General features: G+C 41.6%; 1 protein-coding gene across 1 annotated transcript; it reads left to right on the forward strand.

Moving 5' to 3' along the window:
- LOC113026121 (LIM domain transcription factor LMO4.1-like) lies at window positions 1–17,656 on the forward strand. The gene is made up of 5 exons (XM_026174575.1): window positions 1–209; window positions 9,770–10,016; window positions 15,317–15,413; window positions 15,514–15,672; window positions 16,120–17,656. The coding sequence occupies exons 2-5, from the start codon at window positions 9,775–9,777 to the stop codon at window positions 16,126–16,128; spliced, it is 507 nt and encodes a 168-aa protein (XP_026030360.1). The 5' UTR covers window positions 1–209; window positions 9,770–9,774; the 3' UTR covers window positions 16,129–17,656.
- Window positions 17,657–19,943: the final 2,287 nt, after the last annotated feature.

Genomic DNA, 19,943 nt, shown 5'->3' on the forward strand with positions numbered 1-19,943 from the left:
ACAAAGCGCAGTAGGTGCAGGAGAGAGAAAAAGAAAGAGAGAGCGAGAGAGCGCTCAAACATCTGCAAGAAAAAAGCAGAAGACTGCATGGAAGAAGAGCGGAGAGGAGCTCCTTCACAGGAATACTGAGCCGAAAAGTTCCCAGCTGTTTGACCTTTGGCACAAACATTAGGTGGACGAACAGAGAGATTCAAGTTCAAAGCGCGGAGGTGAGTTCACGAACCTGAAAGGACTATTTTACTGTCAGCGGAATGAAATTAAACCAGACTGAAATATTTACCGCGATTTAAGCCTCAGATTTGATGTTTTTGTCTTTAATATTTACACTTTCTCAGACACATTTCTTTTCAGACAGCATTTTTAAAACTTCTGACTCTTCAGAAACAAGCAAACGCACAAACACAGTTTTATCTTTGCTCCAAACCGCATGATATTCTCAGAAAAGCATCAACACCGAGTCTTTATTTCACACTGCAGCATGACATTTACAACAGGCAGGGTCCAGGACATGAAGCCAAAGTCTTTCCAAGCTCATCCGCCCGTTTTTATTCTATGAAATGACAAAAATATGAAGTGAAAACAGGAATGTGCTGCTTCATTTATGTTCACAAAGTGATGAAGTGGAACCAGAGAATCTGCTTTGTCCTACCTTACTCTTTGATATAAGAAGTGTTTACATCATATCTCATCAGACTTGTAGGAACACACGTTCATTTTTGGTTATTTAAAAAGGACTGTGCACATGGATTTAAGTTTAGATGCTATAACACTGCTGTCCTCACTAACTTAATATATTCACCCACTTTTAAAACCAATCTCAGATCTCATTTAACCTTTTTTGTTAAACACAACTGCAGATTCAAACTAAAAACAAATAAAAAATGTTCATCCTGAGAGGCCAAGAGATAGTTGATATGATAGACTGTATATAAAAGATGGCAGTAGCCACTGTGACATCACTCATGGGTTAGTTGCTATAATCATTTTGGTGAAATCAAGTCGTTAGCCTATGAGCATCCTCTGTTTTATCGTCCTTTTTTCTTTAATTGCATCATAATTTATTAAAAATCATTTATTTATCATTTTTGGTAAATTTATTTATTGATTGATTTAATAATTTGGACAAAGTGTTGTTGGGTCGGAGATCGCAGGAGAAGCAGGTCGCCCCCTGCTGGTCATTATAAAGAGTGCAGGTTTAAGGTTCATAACTTCAGGTTTCAGATGTTTTACCCGGCCTGTGGTTTGTTTCTGGAGTTTCTGCTTCACATTGTGACTTTTATGGAACAAAACAGCCCGAGTAGGTTGGAACGACTCGGGCGTCATGTCCTGAAGTCTGTGTTTTTCATTTTCATGCCGCAGCGTGTAATAAATGCTCGGCACTGGTAATATTTTGGCTGGCTTTGTTTATGTGTCTGGTATGAAACATTTTGTGACTTTGAGCAAACACTCAGTTTTGTAAATGTAGTTTAAAAAATGTTTTGTGTTTTGTTTTTTTTTTGTTTGTTGTTGTTTTTTTCAAAAGAAATTGGAAAACTTGTAGAAAAATGTGTTAGCAGATGTGGGCGAGTGTACTCTAACTCAGCACTACACACACTCTATTTAGAGCTCTTAATCGTTATCATCCCGATAACGATTTAAATCACAAAAATGTAACATTTTCTGTAAATTCTGTGAATCTCGGGCAGCTCGACTTGCGGGAAGTGTTTCCAGCGTTTCCACGTCATGTAGCTGGAGTCGAGTGTTTTAACCGACGCATGAAACTATACATTTTTAGACATAAGTTGTAACGGCCGCCGTTTTCTTTGTGAGTATTTATTACACGGCGTGCTGCGGGGAAAAGGCTGTTCTAACGTTTGAGTCTAAGGTTTATTTTTTAGCACCCGGCGGCTCTTTTTTACTTCTCATCTGTAAATAATCTGCTCTTTCACGTGATTCAGTTTATTTTGAAAAGTCTCAACAGGATCTTGAGCTTTATTGTGAAAGGTTTATGTGGAACATAAACAAGCGGACACGCGATGGTGTTACCATCGTTGTTGCTAACCACAACGCATAAAAACAGGCGCTTGTCCGTCCGTAGTGTGGTTATATAAAATATAAGAGAAAGAGAGAACTTTAAGAAATTAATATAGCCGCTACAGTGACCATCAAAATAATGAAAAATATTTCCGTAAACAGTTTATTTTGCGACACCACGAAACAAACGATAGCGTAAAATGAAACGACAGACGTTTTTATATCGTCATCTGATATATATCGTTATATCCAACAGCCCTAACTGCCTGATGATTATACTGTTTTATAAATGAGTTTAAACAGAGAATACCCAAAAGCACATTTTCAAAAAGCTGTTTCACGACCTCTGCTGTAAGTGAATGACTTTTAATTCTGTGTAATGAATCATTCAGAGAGGAAAATTACGCTCAAGTAAAATATCCGCTGACTTGTTCATTCAAACTTATGCTTTAATTCAGTTATTATAGCTAAATATTTTTATTCTGACTTCACAAAAATAACAAACACAAGCTTATGAATAAGAATCAAAATCAAATGATCAGAAAAGCTCCTAAAAATAAATAACTAAAAATCAAGAGTTGCAATAAATGTAAAAAACTATTGGCATGTATGCTTCATCCATCACTGTTGGTGTCAACGATGCTCTTTATAAAAAAGACATTATTGAAAAGTGAAGCCGCTTAAACCTGTTTTTTCTAATGACCAGCAGGGGGCGACTGCTCTGATTAAACAGTCTGTGCGAAAATGACGCAGTGTCTCTCAAGATCCTCATGATGAACTTATGATCTTGGTTTTAGGTCATATTAAAAACCGTGTTGTTAATTATAGGTCCCATTAAGAGCCAAAAAAGGCGGGAAAATACTCAGAACAGGACTTCACTAACGAGGGACATCACAGTGGCCATGTCCCTCTTTCATATACAGTAAACCTGCTGCATGCAGTGAACTTTCATCACGTCGTTACAGGCGTGTGTGTGTCGGTGTGTTTAAGTGATCTGAGCTGTACTTGTTCAGCTCTCAGCACCACAGGAAAGTCTCTGTGGGAGAATCTGCAGGTTGTCTCTGAAACTGTTTTCCTAAACGAGCGACTGACTGAATAAATTTGACCAAATTTTTATTAAAAAGGATATTTCTATCAGCTCTTGCTTCTGCGGCAGAGCTGCGTCTTTTTAATTTGACTGAAACTGCGAGCAGGATCGCTGCTGCCACACGAACCCGTGCCCTCGGTGTTAATTAAAAAGAGGCCTGTTTTAATGAAACGGCACGTCTCTCTGTGAGAGTCTCAGGAGAAGAAACTGGATCTGTGTGACCGGCGCGCCCTCGCTCGGGCTCGTTTAGTCACTTTTACCCCCTCAGACTGAAAGCAGCTTATTTGTTAATTACACCTCTGAAGAGTGTGGAGGAGGCTTCACTGAGCTGCTTTGAAAAAAGAAGGAAGGAAGCACTTCATAATTTCAGAATAAAACAACTCGTGCACAGTTCGTCCTGTCAGCATCCAGCAGCCGCTAAAATGGCTGCAAACCATTCAGGGCATCCGTCCTTCGTTCCGTTTCTTTCTTTCATTTCTTCCTCCTATCCTGTCTTTTACTCTTACCCTTCCTTTTACCCTCCTTCTTTCTTCCTTCCTTTTCATCTTCTACTCTTATTCCCCTAGCTTTTCTTCTTACTTTCTTTACTTTACCTTCCTGTTTTCTTCTTTCTTTACTTTCTTCTCTTTCACTTCATTCCTTTTTTGTCCTTTCTGTCAATCATTATTTTCTTCTCTATTGTGCTTCCTTACCTATCTTCCTTGCATTTCCATTCACTCCTCCCTCCTTGCTTAGTTGTTTTGCTTTTCTTCCATTTATCAAGCCTTCATTCTCGCCTTTATTTCCCCTTTCTTTCTTCTATCCTTCCTTCCTTGTTTTCCTTTCTTTTTGAATACCCCATTTTCCTTCCTTTCTCTTCATTCATTTGTTTCTTTGTTCCTTGCTTCCCTGTCCTTATTTTTCCCCATCCTGCATTTTTACCTTTCTTCCTTACCTATCCCTTCCTCACTTTGCCCTTATTGTCTTACTTACTTGCCTCTATCCTTGTTATCTATCCTTTTTTCTTAGCTTGTGTCCTTGTTTTCCCCTTTCTTCTTTCTTTAGGTTCTCTCCTTTCTTCTACTGGAATTTCCTTTCTTTGCTCCTTTCTCCCCCCCAAATCTTTCCTTACATCTCACCACTGTCTTCTCTAAACCAAATAAGAAGCCAGTGGTGAGATGTCAGGACTGGGGTGATGCTGGAACCAGTAAAAAGCTGAAATACAGTCCTGATGGTCACAAGCTTAAATGGCAAATAACTATTAAGTGCTTAAATAAAAAATAAAAAATCAGGCAAACACAATTTAAATGGAATAAGAAACACTGAGTGAAAGAAATGATTAAAAAGATTGATTAAAAGGGAATATAAGCCACTCAAACTGGGAGTCCTGTGGACTGTGATGAATTACTAGATGACATATCAGCCATAACCTGATACGCCCTGTGACACATTATACTCTTAAACCCTTTCCTTTTAGACTAATTGAGGTCCTCCAATCTGCACAGAACGAAGATTTTTCTTAATATGAGGAACATCCGTCAACTGCCAGGAAAAAAAAAAAAGAGCTGTTGTCAACCCAATCAGCCTGAAACTGGATCTGATTCACCAGTTTGTGTCTCTTCATTAGCCCCTGTGTTTATTCACTGCTCCATCACACGCAGCTATTCCTTTACCGGCGATTCTTTAGGATTAAAGAGCTGCTAATAAAGAAAGAAAAAGCAAAGGTGGGAACAGTTCAGTTTGCTGGATGTGATCATAATGTTTGTGTGACGCTCAGCTTCACCGAGAAGTCACACAGATGTTCTGGCCAGCTTTCAGTCAGATTCCACTAACTACAGTCTGACACCAGAGCCAAACATCCGACCAAAAAGACTCGAAGATGAAGACTCGTTTGAAGAGCCAAGCTTCAGCGAGTGTTGTGGTGGTTCAGCGGCCATGCAGCAGAGCTCACCGGCAGCGGTTTGAAAGCACGTAGTGTTTGCTGCTGACACCCCGAGGGGAAGCTCAGAAAGTAAAGCCCACACAGGTGAGTGTGGAGCTGGAAATGACATGGTCAGACCTGCGTGTGCAGGAAGGAAGAATCGGAAGTCTGTGCAGCGTTTTATCAGGCTTTAGAGGAAACTAAGAAGTAGACGGGAAAGCTTTCAGCAGGAAACGACAAAATGACATTTCCGGCAAACAAAATGGGAAAATAAAAACCACCTGACTGCACCAAGGCAAAAATCTGTAAAACACTCCTTCTTCTTTACGAAATCACAATGCCATTCCAGAAGAAGTTCCACTTCAGGAAACACATTCAGGAAACCACATGTCCTGTACATGTTACACAGCAGCAAAACCAGAAATATGTTTCAGAAATCACATTTCTGCAAAAAGGAACATTAAAAAAAGTAATTAATATTAGGAAAATATGAAAATAACAACAACACAGAAACCTAACGAGAGAATTGTTCAGGAAACACGACATTCCAGAACTTTTATGAGAATACAAAAACACAACAGCAAAGCATGACAAATGTTTCAGAACTGCAATGTTTCCAGAAAACCTTTCAAATAACTTGCAAACAAAAAAACATCACGCCCAGATTACACAACAAAGCAGATTTTCCATAAAGCATCCAGAAATTATAAAATAAAGCTTCTGGTAACATTCCAGAAGATGATAAAACATTCATGAAAACACAATGACTGAACCCAAAATGTGACAAACGTCCTGGTAAATATGGCAACATAATTACACTTTACACAGAAGCAGCTTTTGTTTAGACAAAGATATTTACTTTCTGCAAATATATCGTACGACCTGCTGGGTATAAATCTGAGTATCTGTAGCCTGAAACGTCCCCGTCTCAGCAGTGAGACACGCTGAGGCTTTGTGTGCTGCAGGAGATGATTAAAAGCAGGATTTGCATTTTAATTGGATAAGAATTGTATCATAGAGGTTTTTGGCAGCTGTCTCGAATCTTCTCGAATTAACACAGGTGTTAGTGTGATGATTGCATTGGCCGCTGCTCCACAGTTTTGTTTTGGGAACGTTTGGACATTTTTCAGGTTAAAGAGCTGTGTGTGTGTGTGTGTGTGTGTGTGTGTGTGTGTGTGTGTGTGTGTGTGTGTGTGTGTGTGTGTGTGTGTGTGTGTGTGTTCTTTTAAAGGTTTCAGACTCATTAACTGAGGTTTCTTATCCTTTTTAGTCTGCATATGAGCCGGTCAGGTCTGATTCACCACCTGAATGATATCCAGAGGACAGGGTTGTGTTTTGGATGCCACTGTAGAGACAAACTCATGACGATGTACAGGTTTTCACTTTATTTCACAGGGGTGGGAGGGGAGCTGTTATGCTTTGCAGACTCGGGCCGCTAATTGATTTCACGGCTGGTGATGTGCCACCCAGAGGAATCTGGCACCAAAGACAGGAGACAGAAGGAGGAGAAAGAGATGTTTAGGCACACGGTCACATTAAAAACACCAAGTGGGAACAGATCCAGAATTATTGACCTTGTGATAACCTTTTGGATTTATGCTAACGGGAGAGTGAGGTCAGAGGTTGAACTTCAGGATAGGTTTAGTAATGAGTTGGTCAGCTATAAATGCTTTTGATCCTGGTTGGATGAAAAAGCCCACTGAGGCGGAAATGGCTCAGTTTCCATCAGTTTGTAGCTAATAACAGTTGGCGCTACATTATGACAATGATCAGTATACTTCACACTTATTGGACGTCACTTTAATTGCCTCCAAGTTGAGATTACTTTTACTTTCTTCTGATTGGGTGCCACTTGTAAACACATGTGGGTGTAGCTTCTGTCTCTCTGAGATGACCACATCAGGCACGTCCCTGTCTTTTGCTTTTACACCCCTGATAACTGGCTAAGAAGGAGAAAAATAGCTATCGAGACCAAAGCAGGGCAGCGCGGTGGTTAGCACTGTTGCCGCACAGCAAGAAGGTCCTGAGTTCAATTCCATCATCAGGCCGGGGTCTTTCTGTGTGGAGTTTGCATGTTCTCCCCGTGTTTGCATGGGTTCCCTCCGGGTACTCCGGCTTCCTCCCATCGTCCAAAGACATGCAGCTTGTGGGGATAGGTTAATTGGATAATCCAAATTGCCACTAGGAGTGAATGTGAGCGCGAATGGTTGTCTGTCCCTGTGTGTTGGCCTGGCGACCTGTCCAGGGTGTACCCCGCCTCTCGCCCTACGACAGCTGGGATAGGCTCCAGCGCCCCCCGCAACCCTGAAAAGGATAAGCGGAAGCGAATGGATGGATGGAGACCAAAGCAGTTTATTTCTGCTGTTGAATTTGAACATGGGAGTCTATGGGGATTGACTCACAGGAACCTCAAGTGGGCATTTGAAGAACTGCAGCCCATGTAGCCCCAAATATCAGGGCAATGTACTGATTATATACAAAGTGAATTTAAAGTATACCAGTGATGCAGGTTTATGTAATCATTCTTGTCTTTCATTGTCAGCAGACACATGAAGAAGGACCCGTCGGTTCATTTCCAGCTTCTTTAATTCTATTTTTGGACTCTAATAAAGCAGCTTTGCATGATTCACAGTTCAAAATAACCCTATCTTATACTGGGCCTTCAGTTCATCTTGTCTAAAACAAGCTATTCTGCATCCTCCCCCTTTAAGCAAGCTTTCTTCTGATTGGCTGCCCCTCATAAACCCATATGTGTAAGGTCTGACATCAAACAGAGCCAAGAGTAGAAAAAACAGTGACAAATGAGTGTTCCGCTCACAGGGATTACTTGTAGAAACACTGAGCTCATTATTTGAAATTTTGGACGTGTTTAATGTGAAAATCCAGCTTTGGAACAGGAGATTCATGGCAGGAAGTAGAGAGGGAAGCACAGAGCCCAGGTCCACAGATTTGAATGCAAACCCCCGACTGTGCACTGTTTAGTTTTATGTCTTTCTGGTAGAAAAAGTTGTCGGATTTAGTCACGCTTTGTGTCTGTGGTTTGTCCTGCTGTGCACTACAAGCTGTTTAAACACCTCGAGGAGAATTTAAGGCTAAAACGATGAGCTCGAGTTTTCACCCATTTCAAATGTAAAGGTTTCATTTGTGGATTAAATAAATGGCCTCACTTCTCATTCAGAGGATTGACTCATTCATGACTGAGCCGTCACTAATAAGAAGGTTTGGTCCCAGCGCGTGTGGCTGTTTGTGGTTTGAACGTAGCCTTGGGCTTCTTAACATGGTGTTCCTGTGGTTGATTAGAGCCAGGTGTCTACTCTAGAAAATGAGGGTATTGAGGGCAGCCCGCCTCGCCGCAGAGGACCAGCTGCTGCTTGCTGCAATCTCAAATGATCTTGTGGGAAGGCTAGTCGTAAAGCTAAACATGCCCTTGCTGAAATTAGACGCTCTGGAGGACAAATTGTGCTGCTGTTGCTCATTTGGAAAATGAAATCTAGCCCTGCAATTATTTTATGTTGTTGTTGGCCCTAATTATAAATCATGGAAGCGGCTGAAGAGGCAGTGTTGCTGACTCATTGCTGAGCGGCACACACACTGCTGTGGTTGTACTCAAAAGCAATATTATTCCCAGCTGTGCATGAAATCAGCTCAGTTCTGTAATGGAAAAACGAGAGTGAGGAGGAATATGCTGAATGCTGCCCGACGGTACATGTGTTTCCATAATGTTTAAAAAGAGATGATGAAGGAAAGAATTAAATCAAGGCCCAGATCCTGCACAGATTCCCTGCTCACGGGGCTCGTTTATCAGGTTCAGAAGAGTGTGTGTGGTTTTGTTTTACCATCTTTGAGCTTGTTTGGGGATCGTTCTTATGTTTGTGTATTACATTCATATTCAAGGATATGCTCCTGCCTCATGCACTGTTTTATGAGCCTTTAATTATTCAGGTAAAAGTCTCACTCCATAAGTGGGCCCAGACCTCCCTTCAACCTGTCAAGCTCCTCTCAAACTGAGGGTAGACCCTGGGTCTACCCCAGCATCTCCTTCCATGCATTTCTTTTTGGTCTTGAGGAGCAGCGTCTGTACTCTGAGCTCCCACCCTCCTCTCTAATAGATATCCAATAGATAGATACCAGATACCCAACTTAGTCTCCAAACTAAGTACAAACACTAAAAACTGTGGCTACAGAAAAATATTCAACTTAGCGTTGTTTGGAGGAGAAGAAATATGTCATTAGTTGACAGTTGGTGTGTCAGAGGGCTTCTGGTGGTTATACAACAAGAGGCAGCTGTGGCACAGGAGGTAGAGCAGGTCATCTACCAATCAGAAGGTCGGTATTTCGATCAAGTATCCTTGGGAAAGAAACCAAACCCAGAGTTGGTCCTGATTCGCTCATTGGAGTGTGAATGCGTGTGAATGCTGGATGGAAAGCACTTGTGTGTAGAGAAAAGTGCTTGCGTGTGTGGGTGAATGAGACATGTTGTATAATGTGCTCTAAGTGCTCGAGTAGAAAAGAAGCATTTACAGCTAGTTTAGAAAAATATCATGGTCCAGTCCAATCCTGGTTTTCTCACCCTGCCATGCTGTCCCACACTGATCATCAGTTAGGTGGCAACAACTGAAAGTGAATCTGAAAGTAATTATTAATATTAGAAAGTGAGTCGCAGCCTCAGGTTTGGAGTTAACATCACTGACACGCTTTTATTTGGTCTCATCTTTGACACCTTTTTTATATCTAACCTCCAATGGTTCCTCTTTCCTTTTACCCTCCAGTGGCGATGGTGAACAGCAGGGTGGAGGCACCCACAGTAGCGGTGATGGGCAGCGGCGGCGGGACAGCGGGCAGGTCGTGTGCAGGATGCGGGGGTCGTATCGCGGACCGCTTCCTGCTCTTCTCGATGGAGCGGTACTGGCACACGCGCTGCCTCAAGTGCTCCTGCTGCCACGCTCAGCTGGGCGAGTACAGCAGTACCTGCTACAGCAAAGGCGGCATGATCCTCTGCAAGAACGACTACATCAGGTGAGGCTTTTCAGAAACGTGAAACGTGTGTGTGTGTTAGTGTGTGTGAGGGAGGTGCAGGCAGGGGTTTTGTGGGCATCTCTAGGAAAAACTGAGGGCTGGATCTGGAAAGCTGCTGAGGAGGACCCTGAGACACAGCAGACTTTGTGCATCAGGCCAGTAATAATACAGCAGCCTCTCATGAAATAAATAAAGCTCTGACTGTACGGTCGGATTACGCCACAATCTGCAATAAGATACACTGAATAATCATGAGAGGTCTGCAGTGTGTTGGAGGAAATTCCACATTCGATCCAGCCGTAAAATGGGATGTTTATGCAGGTGCATATAAATGTCCCTGATTAGTATTCATGCGGTTTTTGCACTGGTGTGACTCCAAATTAGAAGCTGGACTCTCACAGGTTCCTATGCATTCATGACTGGCTCATGATTAAGCTCATTCAAACTCATCCAAACTGAAAAAGGCTTCACTGAAGGCAAAAATCTGCCTTTTACAAAACAGACTGGTCAGTCGAGTCACAATCAAACTATGATTCTAAACTAACAGGGAGCTCTTCAGTTGTTGAATGCTGCTTTTTTTTTTTTTTTTTTTTTTGACAGCTTCGGGAACGTGTGCCAAGTCGATACACCAGTTTGGTCTCAGGAAGCTCAGGTGCTGAGATGTGATGGCTTCTCATGTTAGAACCTGCAGTTCCTCTAGTGACCACTTGAGGCTGGCTCAGGCACTGAATCAGCCCCATAGACTCCTGTGTCAATGTGTCTAACTTTAGAGCAGAAATAAACATGTTTACAGCCTTCTACAAAAATACCTTTGGTTTCTATCACTATTCTCTCGTTTTTAGTAACTATACATGTTTTTGGAATGTGCCCGTTCAAGCTTCAAAATACAAAACCTCAAAGCAGTGCAAGCTAGCATGTTGGCAATGTCCATTTTTTATATACAGTCTATGATTCCTGGTCATTGTAGCACCCTCTAGTGGTCAAGACTTTACTGTGGTTCGTCCAAAATAAGATTAGTGATCCCATGAGCTACGTTTTGTTTTATGAATGCTGCTTTGTGATGTCACTTCTAGGGCTGGGCCATATCATACTGTTCACAGTAATACCGGTATAATGTCGGGCAAACGATAAGAAAATGAAATATTGTGATATAATATGGGTAAAACACACATGTGCAGTGCCTTTGTTTTCATATGCACATGGCGGAAAAAGCATGACGGCGACAGAGAATGAGAAGGGCGAAAGCGGATCGTTAAATGAAACAGATGAACCAAAATTGGTTTGTAAAAATGCTACAACTTCAGTGGTGTGGAACTGGTTTAGCTTTCGCCCGTCAGATACACAACAAAGCACTATTTTTGGTAGAGCATGCTAGCGGGCCGTCGTTATTACGTGTTGTTTGGAAAAGACGGCACACTTAAAATCAATCCTTTGATTTTTCTGAAAATCGACAGTGCCCCTTATAATCCTGTGTGCCTTATGTATGAATTCTGGTTGTGTTTACTGACCTCGAAACGATTTTATGTCGTACACGGCGCTCGAAAATCTGTCAAATGTTTCAGTACGACTTTGCTAAGCTACGAACCCGCACCGCTTGATGGACTGTCGGAGCATTGCGGCTATCGTAGGCAGGAGCCTCGCAGAGTGATACGTACTGTGCTTCAACATAATATTACCGTATTGTGTGTGTATAACCACTTTTTAAGTTTTGTGGATATTATACATGGTTATGCTGAGGATATGTCAGCCAGTTTCCACTGGAAATGCCTTTTGGTTAAACTGTCAGCAAGGATTTTGCATTTGCACTGTTAATTTTTTATATAACTTTAATGCACATAAAAAACAGCTGCTTGTTTAAGTGAAAATACATTGATGTTTTTGGGGTTTTTTGCACTAATAAAGTTGTGGAGTTGTAAAGCATTTTGTCTAGTGTCAATTATATCGTCAGTTTAGAGCTGGGCGATAGAACAATAACGATATGTATCGCGATATAACTTTTTCTCGATAGAAAAATTAAACTATCGCGATAGACCTCGCCGCTCATGTCCTCTTTTAAAAAAAAAAAAAAAAAAAAGGTCAGCCAATCCAAATTAAGTAGCGCAGAGCCGAACCAATCAACCAATCACAGCCGCAGCGTCACGTCACGTGACTTGATACGTACAGCACAAGTGCCAAGCCGCACATGTGTATTTGTTTGGGAAGCAGCCAGCCACCGTACCGCCCGGGTAATGGAGGAAATGAGTGTGCCGACTAGAGAAATCAACCGAGCGTGACCGAAGAGAAAACAGATGGTTCCAATGCCGGAGAGATTGTCGAACGGAAGAGCAATAGAAGTTCCGTAGTGTGAAGGTATTTCGGCTATTTCAAGTCTGACAAAAAACAGAGTAGCGTTCACTGTAAATTGTGCCGAAAGCAAGTCTGGACATACAATAAACTGGTGCATGCGCTACGTCCACACGTACCCGGGTATTTTTGAAAACGCAGATTTTTCTATGCGTTTGCACCTTTCGTCCACACGTAAACGGCGTTTTTGGTCACTGAAAACGAAGATTTTTAAAAACTCCGGCCAGGGTGGATATTTTCGAAAACTCAGTTTTTGCATTTACGTGTGGACTAGAAAAACGGAGAAAACGCAGCGTCAAAGGTGTGCGCATTTTTTGACGTCACACTGTGCACCACGTTATTGTTTCGGTGAAATGAATTTCTACAATACTGTTACTGTTAATTCTACTCTCTGCAGTGTTTAAATGCTTACATATACACACAGTTACTGTCCCTCCACACATACGACTCTGTTCTGCTTCTATGCCCCAGCTTTGTTTACTTTTTCCCACCGAGGCTTCTAGACTTCTGATTGGCCAACATTTCTGCACGGTTAGGAATCTAGCGCCACCTGCTGCTTTGGCATGTTCATAGCAGCGTTTTCCTTCATTTCTGCCTTTATGTGTGGACGGGATTATTTTTTAAAACGAACACGGAAAATCTCCGTTTTCAAAAATACCCGTGGACGTGTGGACGTAGCCTCAGTCTCTGACTGGAAGCGCTAATTCGTCATTCGGCTTTTGTCAGACTAAAGTAACTGTTAAAACTGTTTGAAAAGCTCAGCTATACAACAAGGAGAGATTGAGAATTTCCTTTTAGTTCTCAGTTTATTTGATATTGACAAAAGTTAGTCAATTTTGTCTGTTATTCTGTAAAACAAACTAAGATTTATTTTTAGAATTAATATTTTGTTTCTAAGTTGAATTGACAATTTAGTCTGTTTCATTTGTTCTATTTTGAAACGTAAACGCTTTAGCGGCTGCCTTTTGTGTAGTTTGAAATATTTGCCTTTATTTATCTGAAAAAGTCTCATGTTTCTTAAGTACATCTACCCTGTTGAACTTATTATGGGAAATAAATATTTAAATAAAAACAAGCTGCTGATTATTTCACATTTTACCTGTGAGCAACGGCACATTTAAATCTTACAAATATAGTTATTTGGCTTATATCGTGATAGATATCGTTATCGCCTGAAATGAAAAAACATATCGTGATATGAAAAAATCTTATATCGCCCAGCTCTACGTCAGTTATATCGTTATTGCAAATTTTCAAATGTATGTCATGATAAATATTTTTTGTCATATCGCCCTGGTCTAGTCACTTCCTATTTTGCCTTTTTTGATTGGCTGAATGCTTTTGAATAGATTTTTTTTTTTTTTTAATTCAGCTCATGGCTTTTGTTACTCTTGTGGAAATTGAAGTCATGTGTGCTTTTAACTCCACCAATACCTCTTATTTTTGGCCCAATCAGCAGTGATGGAGCACTTGAGAAGCAGTCCAGTCAGTGTGAAAGCTCTCCTGCTTTGATGGCTTTTGAGAACCAGCGTACATTTTGATTGGCTTGAAAGCCAAATGTTCACAGCATCATGTGGCCGTTTTGTACTGATGTTCAAGTGCTAGCTTTTTGGCACCTGACACCAGACCTAATTTTCACAAAAAAACAAACAAAAAAAACCCTGCGTGTGTTTCCAGCCGCAAACGAGCTGAAGAAACGTCGGATTTAAATCCACTCTGGACTTCCAGTGCCACTCCAGAATTACAGCCGCCTCAGATTTCTCGCTTGGCAGCCGTTTGTTCCGTTCTGTGGCAGGAGTGCAAATAAAGAGCTCAAAATATGTATAAATAGTCCTACAGTGGATTTCAGCTAATTTGTGTTTGAGTGGGGAGGACCTCCAACCGCCATCCATCCCATGAACTCAAAGCTACAGACACTGACCAACAGACAGGAAAGCCATGGCTAAATTATCCAAACCTTGAGCTGAGGTGGACTTACCTAAGGTCTGGTTTGGGGTCGAGTCCTTAGATTCGTCATGCTGCTAAAGAAAGATGAGCCTTAACTGAGACTCGGGAGGAGTGTGTGTGTGTGTGTGTCTGAGGGTTAATTAAGGAGGACAGGGATCCTCTCAGGCACACTCATTAAATGACTGTTTAGATTAAGATAAAAAATTCATTACTCTGTGGAGTCATTGAAAGGGGAAGACAAAGAAAGAGGGAGAAAGAGAGAGACGCCAAAGTGGTCAAGTGAGTATCGCGGGGTTTCACGTGTAGCTTTAATGATGACAGCAGCTTCCTTTAAAGGTTCAACACAGGCACTGACCTTCCTCCAGGTTCAGACTGATGAGGACTGGCTGCTGTGTGCCGCCACACTGAAACGACCCGGAGCCGATACCCTCTCATTGGACCTTTTATGGGTGCTAAATACAGACTATATATAACTGATGCATGAAGACTTAAAACCATTTACAGCTTTAATCACAAACTTTTGTTATTACCCTTCTGCCCAAGCTTCAGTGGTGCCAACATGCTGTGTTTATATAAGGCAGGGGTGTCAAACATAAGGGCTGGAAGCCAGAATCTGCCTCACAAAGACTCTAATCCGGCCTGCTGGACTGCTTTTGAAAATATGAAGGAGGTCATAGGTTATTCTACAGTAAAACCTTCAGTTTTATAATAACTATAGGAGTCTTTTCTGTAATTTTATACATTATTTCTTACACTTGAAGCCCAAAGACTCATCTGACAGATTTCTTTCCTTTACTACATCAGCATGTAGAAAAACTGACATTTACTGCTGTGATGGCAACTTTTTTTCTGGCATTAAGATATCTTGACGTATTTGGTGGCATTGAACTTATGTCTTAACATTTCAACATTTCACAGGTACCTGAAATAGTAGAGATGGGATTTGAGAACCCACGACATCTGCTTTATGGCTGTTGTGTTGATGCATGACTGTTTGGTTTCATGTGCAGGCTGTTTGGACACAGTGGAGCCTGCAGCGCTTGTGGACAGTCTATACCTGCCAGCGAGATGGTGATGCGAGCACAAGGCAGCGTTTACCACCTGAAGGTGAGCGTGATCTTCTACCAGTCCAGCGTTGTCAACCTTACATGTTTTCATCTTTTCAGACCGGTGAAACTTTTAATCCAATTTATTTGTTTTTCTTTAGTGTTTCACGTGTGCAACATGCAGGAACCGCCTGGTTCCCGGCGATCGCTTCCACTATGTCAACGGGACAATCTTCTGTGAGCACGACCGGCCGGGAGGAGGCCTGCTCGGCGGACACTCAACTCCACTGCAGGGCAACAACATCATGTCTGACCAGAAGGTGAGAGGCAGTTTCTGGACTAAGACTTTTTTGAACAGTGACATCATTTTCATTCAGGAAGATTTTCATGAAGCAAAAATGTGAGCTTAACTGCTGATGAATTGGCGAGTATTTTTTGCTCCATCCCCCTTTTTTCAGAGGCTTAAATAGAGGTTGATAGTTCAGTCAAAAGTTGCTTCATCAGCAGCTGAGAGTAATTTTCTCCGTGTTGGGGAGAAGATCTGGAGATGATTCAAAATGTGGTGTTTGCACCTGGAAGTAGTTTATGTGGACTAACAGCATGCAGATAAAAAAAGAGTTCTTAATGAAAATGAAACAGACCAATCCAGTGGATTGGAATTTTGTTTTGTTGTTTTCCAGTCAGTTTAACTTTAATGCAGACTCATGGATGTTTATCCAAGCTGGTGATTGGTTTGGTTTATAACCTCTTCTCTTTACCATCTACAGGTCTGCTGAGGAAGAGGATGGAAAACCAAATGTGTGCCTTCTCCCCCACCTTTTTCCTCTTCACCTTCTCCCCCTCGCTGTAAATCCCACCGCTGGTCAACCTCCCTCTGATCTCGTGGACCCTTGCCGCTGGTTCAGATTTTAACTTCCCAACAGACTCTGAAGATGACGAGGAGTAAAATCTGAAAGAGGTCTGTTGGGATTTCACTGATTAGCTGTGGCCTGGCTGAAAGAGGAAAAGTGGAACTGTCCCATTTGTGTGATTTTAATTTTCCCAGCCAGCCAGTTACTGTGGACATTGAATGAGGAGAAGACAATGAAAGCAATGTGACTCCTGCAGGAGGTGAACTATATTTGACCACATATTTGAGTAAAACTCGTTTGGGTCTGTTGTGTCGTCATTTTAGCTACTCGACGTTTCCTTCGACACGCTGAGAGACACCTGGACACCATAACATCTGTACTGACTTAAAGACGTGTACTTCTCTGTGAAATATTCACATTTTAGCGAGTTAGTGAAGAGAAATTGCTCCCTAGTGGCAGTGTGAATGTCACAGACAATGGGATTGATTTCTCCATGAATTTTAAGACTGTCTTTTCCCAGTTAAATCAGCTCGTTCTCCTCCACATGTCTCATATCAGTGACTCTGTATGACCTGTTTTAGTCTGTGCAAGCTGCTTTGCAACCCACCTCCACCTGAGCTTCTCTTTTTAATGCCGTTTCTGACTTTTTCAGTGTCATATCTGCTGACATTGATACCTGCTCTGTTCTATATGTGAAGGGAGATGTACTGCCATATATATATAAATGACTACAAATGGAAACCAAGAACAGTCGTCTTTTGACTGTAGTGTCAAAAACAAGGACGGACCCTTTATTTAACTTACTTTATTAAAGACTGGCTTTGATTTTTAATTCTTCCTGTTCTCAGGAAGAAGCTACTATCACTGAGTTTCTGTTGTGGAATAAAACATCAGCTTATGCATATGTGCAGTTCCTGGCTCCCAAGGTGAGTCAGTCCCTATACACTCCCATGTTATAATGTCCAACTTTGAAGCAGTTTTCTCCTAAATAACAGGTGTACGGTGGGGTTCATTTGTTTATAGCTGTTTGGATTTTATTGAGGCTTAAAATAACTGGCTTGCTCACTTTTAGCTGACAACGTGGCACAGCACCTTCTCCTCCAAATATGGTCACTTCCAGCTCCAGAAAACCAACATGGCGGAGGCCAAAGAATGATAAAGTTAAAGTTACAACAGTGGGTGACATGGCAGTGGCCAAGTCCAACTTTTCCTTCTACTAAGAAGAATTAAGAGTGTGAAGGTAATACTCTTTTAGCAAAACAATGTTTATGTTGTTGTTGTTGTACTGATGGCATTAGTGCTGTGGAAGCTTTACCATGTGAACCATTGTAGGATAAAGTTATAGTGCGCTAAAGTTGATTCCACCTGTCTCCGTGTGCTGATGGCGATTAATAAAACAGCTAAGACTGATTATTTGAATAAAGACTCATCTGACAGTCTGAGTTAACCACAATCTGTGCCACAGTTTCATTTTTTAATTTTGTTGCCTCATCTCCAGTAAACATGATAACAACAAAGTAAAAATGCTAACATTCTTTATTGATTTAGGAAACTGTATTTAAAGAAATATTAAAGCAGGCTTTGATATTTATCTCCTATCATGTTTGCCCTCGATGTTCATGTCATACAGAGTAGATGAACCCTGCCTAATTTTCGTTATGTGGCTCAGCCAATCAAAAGGAAATGGGAAGGGGGGGTAAAAATACAGTGTTTCACTGTTTTGTTTTTCTATTTCTGGCTCTGTGTGATGTCATGATGATGGAATGAGCCCTGCCCACTTCTCTTTACATGGTCCAGCCAATCAGAAAAAAGTTGAAAGGGTGGACTTGTTTGAGCGATGCTGCACTATGGACCAAAATAAGATAGTTTAGGCTTCAGGATGCTCTAAATACTCAGTTTCAGAGAGGTTTTACTGCTCTAGGATCTTTGCAATATCATAAAAATGGAATCAGTTCCGCCTACATCTGTTTACGTGGGACAACAGAAGGATGGGAGGAGCTAAAACAGCAGCTAAAACCGCTCAATACTCACTTTCAGACAGGTTTTTCTGCTCTTGGATCCGTGTGATGTCAGAGGGAGAATATCCCTAATATGGCCACCTCAGCCACAGAAGCTTCATCGCCCTGCAGTCTGGACCTTCTGTTTCTGAAGGGCAGTCCTTCAGAAGTGGTTGGGCAGTATGTTTGTTGGCATGATCACAAAGCAGCCTAACCAAGCTTCAGTTAGTTCTTTGTTTTTAATGTCAAACTGCACAAACAGTCATCCTCAAGCACTCTGTAGATATTTTTTATATGTTGTAGTTTGAAGTTAAATTTTTTCTCAGTACATAAGCGAAACAAGAAAGTCAAGATTCTAGAAACATAGTCATTTCTACACAGGTAAAAATTTCTCTTAGATCAACTAGGAGCACAGCTGCTACTGGGCGTAGCACGGCAGCACCCATGATGTACCTTTTTCCTAGGATGCTGTATGAAAGAAGTATCATCTGGAACATGTTTAAGCTTCATGCAGTAACCGTGTTTGGAAAGATTACTCAGCTGCAGTGACATATACTGTGTAGTTTAAATGTTTACTGCAGTACTGTTCACATTTTTACTCTTTATACTGACGTGTTTTCATTGTGCTGACATTCTCTCTGCTGCAGTACAAACCATCATTTCTCTGTTGATTCTTGAGTATTTGGAGTTCTTTCAGAAGAACTAATAATAATAATAATAATAATTCAGTCATTCGACTCACATGTGACAAGTGTGTGATTGGGCTAAAGAGCTAGCTCTGGCTGCCTGAGACTGAGGGGTAAGTAGGGGAGAAACGCTTGTGGTTCTCAGACAAACATGGCTGATTACCCACAGGAATGGGATTTCAAAGGCCTGAGCTGAGGCCATTACAGAAGCAATTAAAGTGGGATGCGCTGGAGGCCTACGCGGGCTTTAGCTGCACTCCAGTGTTGCAGCCTAATGAGGCCTAATCTGGTGAGCTGGTCTAATTAAAAGGGAGGGTTGTTTTTTCCTGTGGGCTCCAGGCAGCCAGCAGTTTGTGGTCTCCATAGTTGTCTGAAACAAAATAAAAAAATAAAATACAAGAGCGAAGACTTACATTGTTTTCAGCCATAAAAACGTTCGGATTCCTCTTTTGTGTGTCCCTTCAAATTAAAACTTTTTTTACATGCTCTCTGATCCGTCCAGGCTCTCGGCTCTGATTGCTTTCTGGCATGAAAAGTGCCTTTAAATTAGCCTTTTTAAATCTTTTTGGCATAGAAACTACAAGATCATCTCTTCCACGCTAATTTTGGGATCTCTCGTCCCCCTTTTTTTCCCCCTGTATTGTTTTATGCAGCTTTCTGTGGAGCTAAATTAAAGGCTGGAAGTGAGGCACACAGAACGGGCAGAGGCACACATGAGTAGCCAGCTGCGACTCCTCAAATTAACGGGGCCCGGAGAAGTCGGCAGCTCCCTCTCACAGGGTTAGTCCAATTAGCTTCACATTCACAGCAACAATGAGGCTTTTAATGGTGGTGATTCAGAGAGCTCTTTCATAATGATGGAGGGCGAGTGCATTCCTCTGGTTTTTCACTCATGACTCTGCTGTAAGCCCGGAGTCTCACCAGTTTCTCCCAATTCAACCTCAGTCCTGTTTAAGCTAGTCAGGCTGTAGCTTCTTATCACAAAAAATACAAAATACAGTCTGTGCGATTGTGGGGTTTTTTTCGCTCATATATATCCTTTTTCAGTTATGTATGT

Source organism: Astatotilapia calliptera, chromosome 7 (genome assembly GCF_900246225.1).
Source record: "Astatotilapia calliptera chromosome 7, fAstCal1.2, whole genome shotgun sequence".
NCBI classification, from domain to species: Eukaryota; Metazoa; Chordata; class Actinopteri; order Cichliformes; family Cichlidae; genus Astatotilapia; species Astatotilapia calliptera.

Coding starts and splice junctions, on each gene's coding strand:
- LOC113026121 (XM_026174575.1), top strand. CDS start 9,775: ATGGTGAACAGCAGGGTGGAGGCACCCACAGTAGCGGTGATGGGCAGC. Junction 10,017..15,316: donor TGCAAGAACGACTACATCAG/GTGAGGCTTTTC, acceptor TTTCATGTGCAG/GCTGTTTGGACACAGTGGAG. Junction 15,414..15,513: donor GCAGCGTTTACCACCTGAAG/GTGAGCGTGATC, acceptor GTTTTTCTTTAG/TGTTTCACGTGTGCAACATG.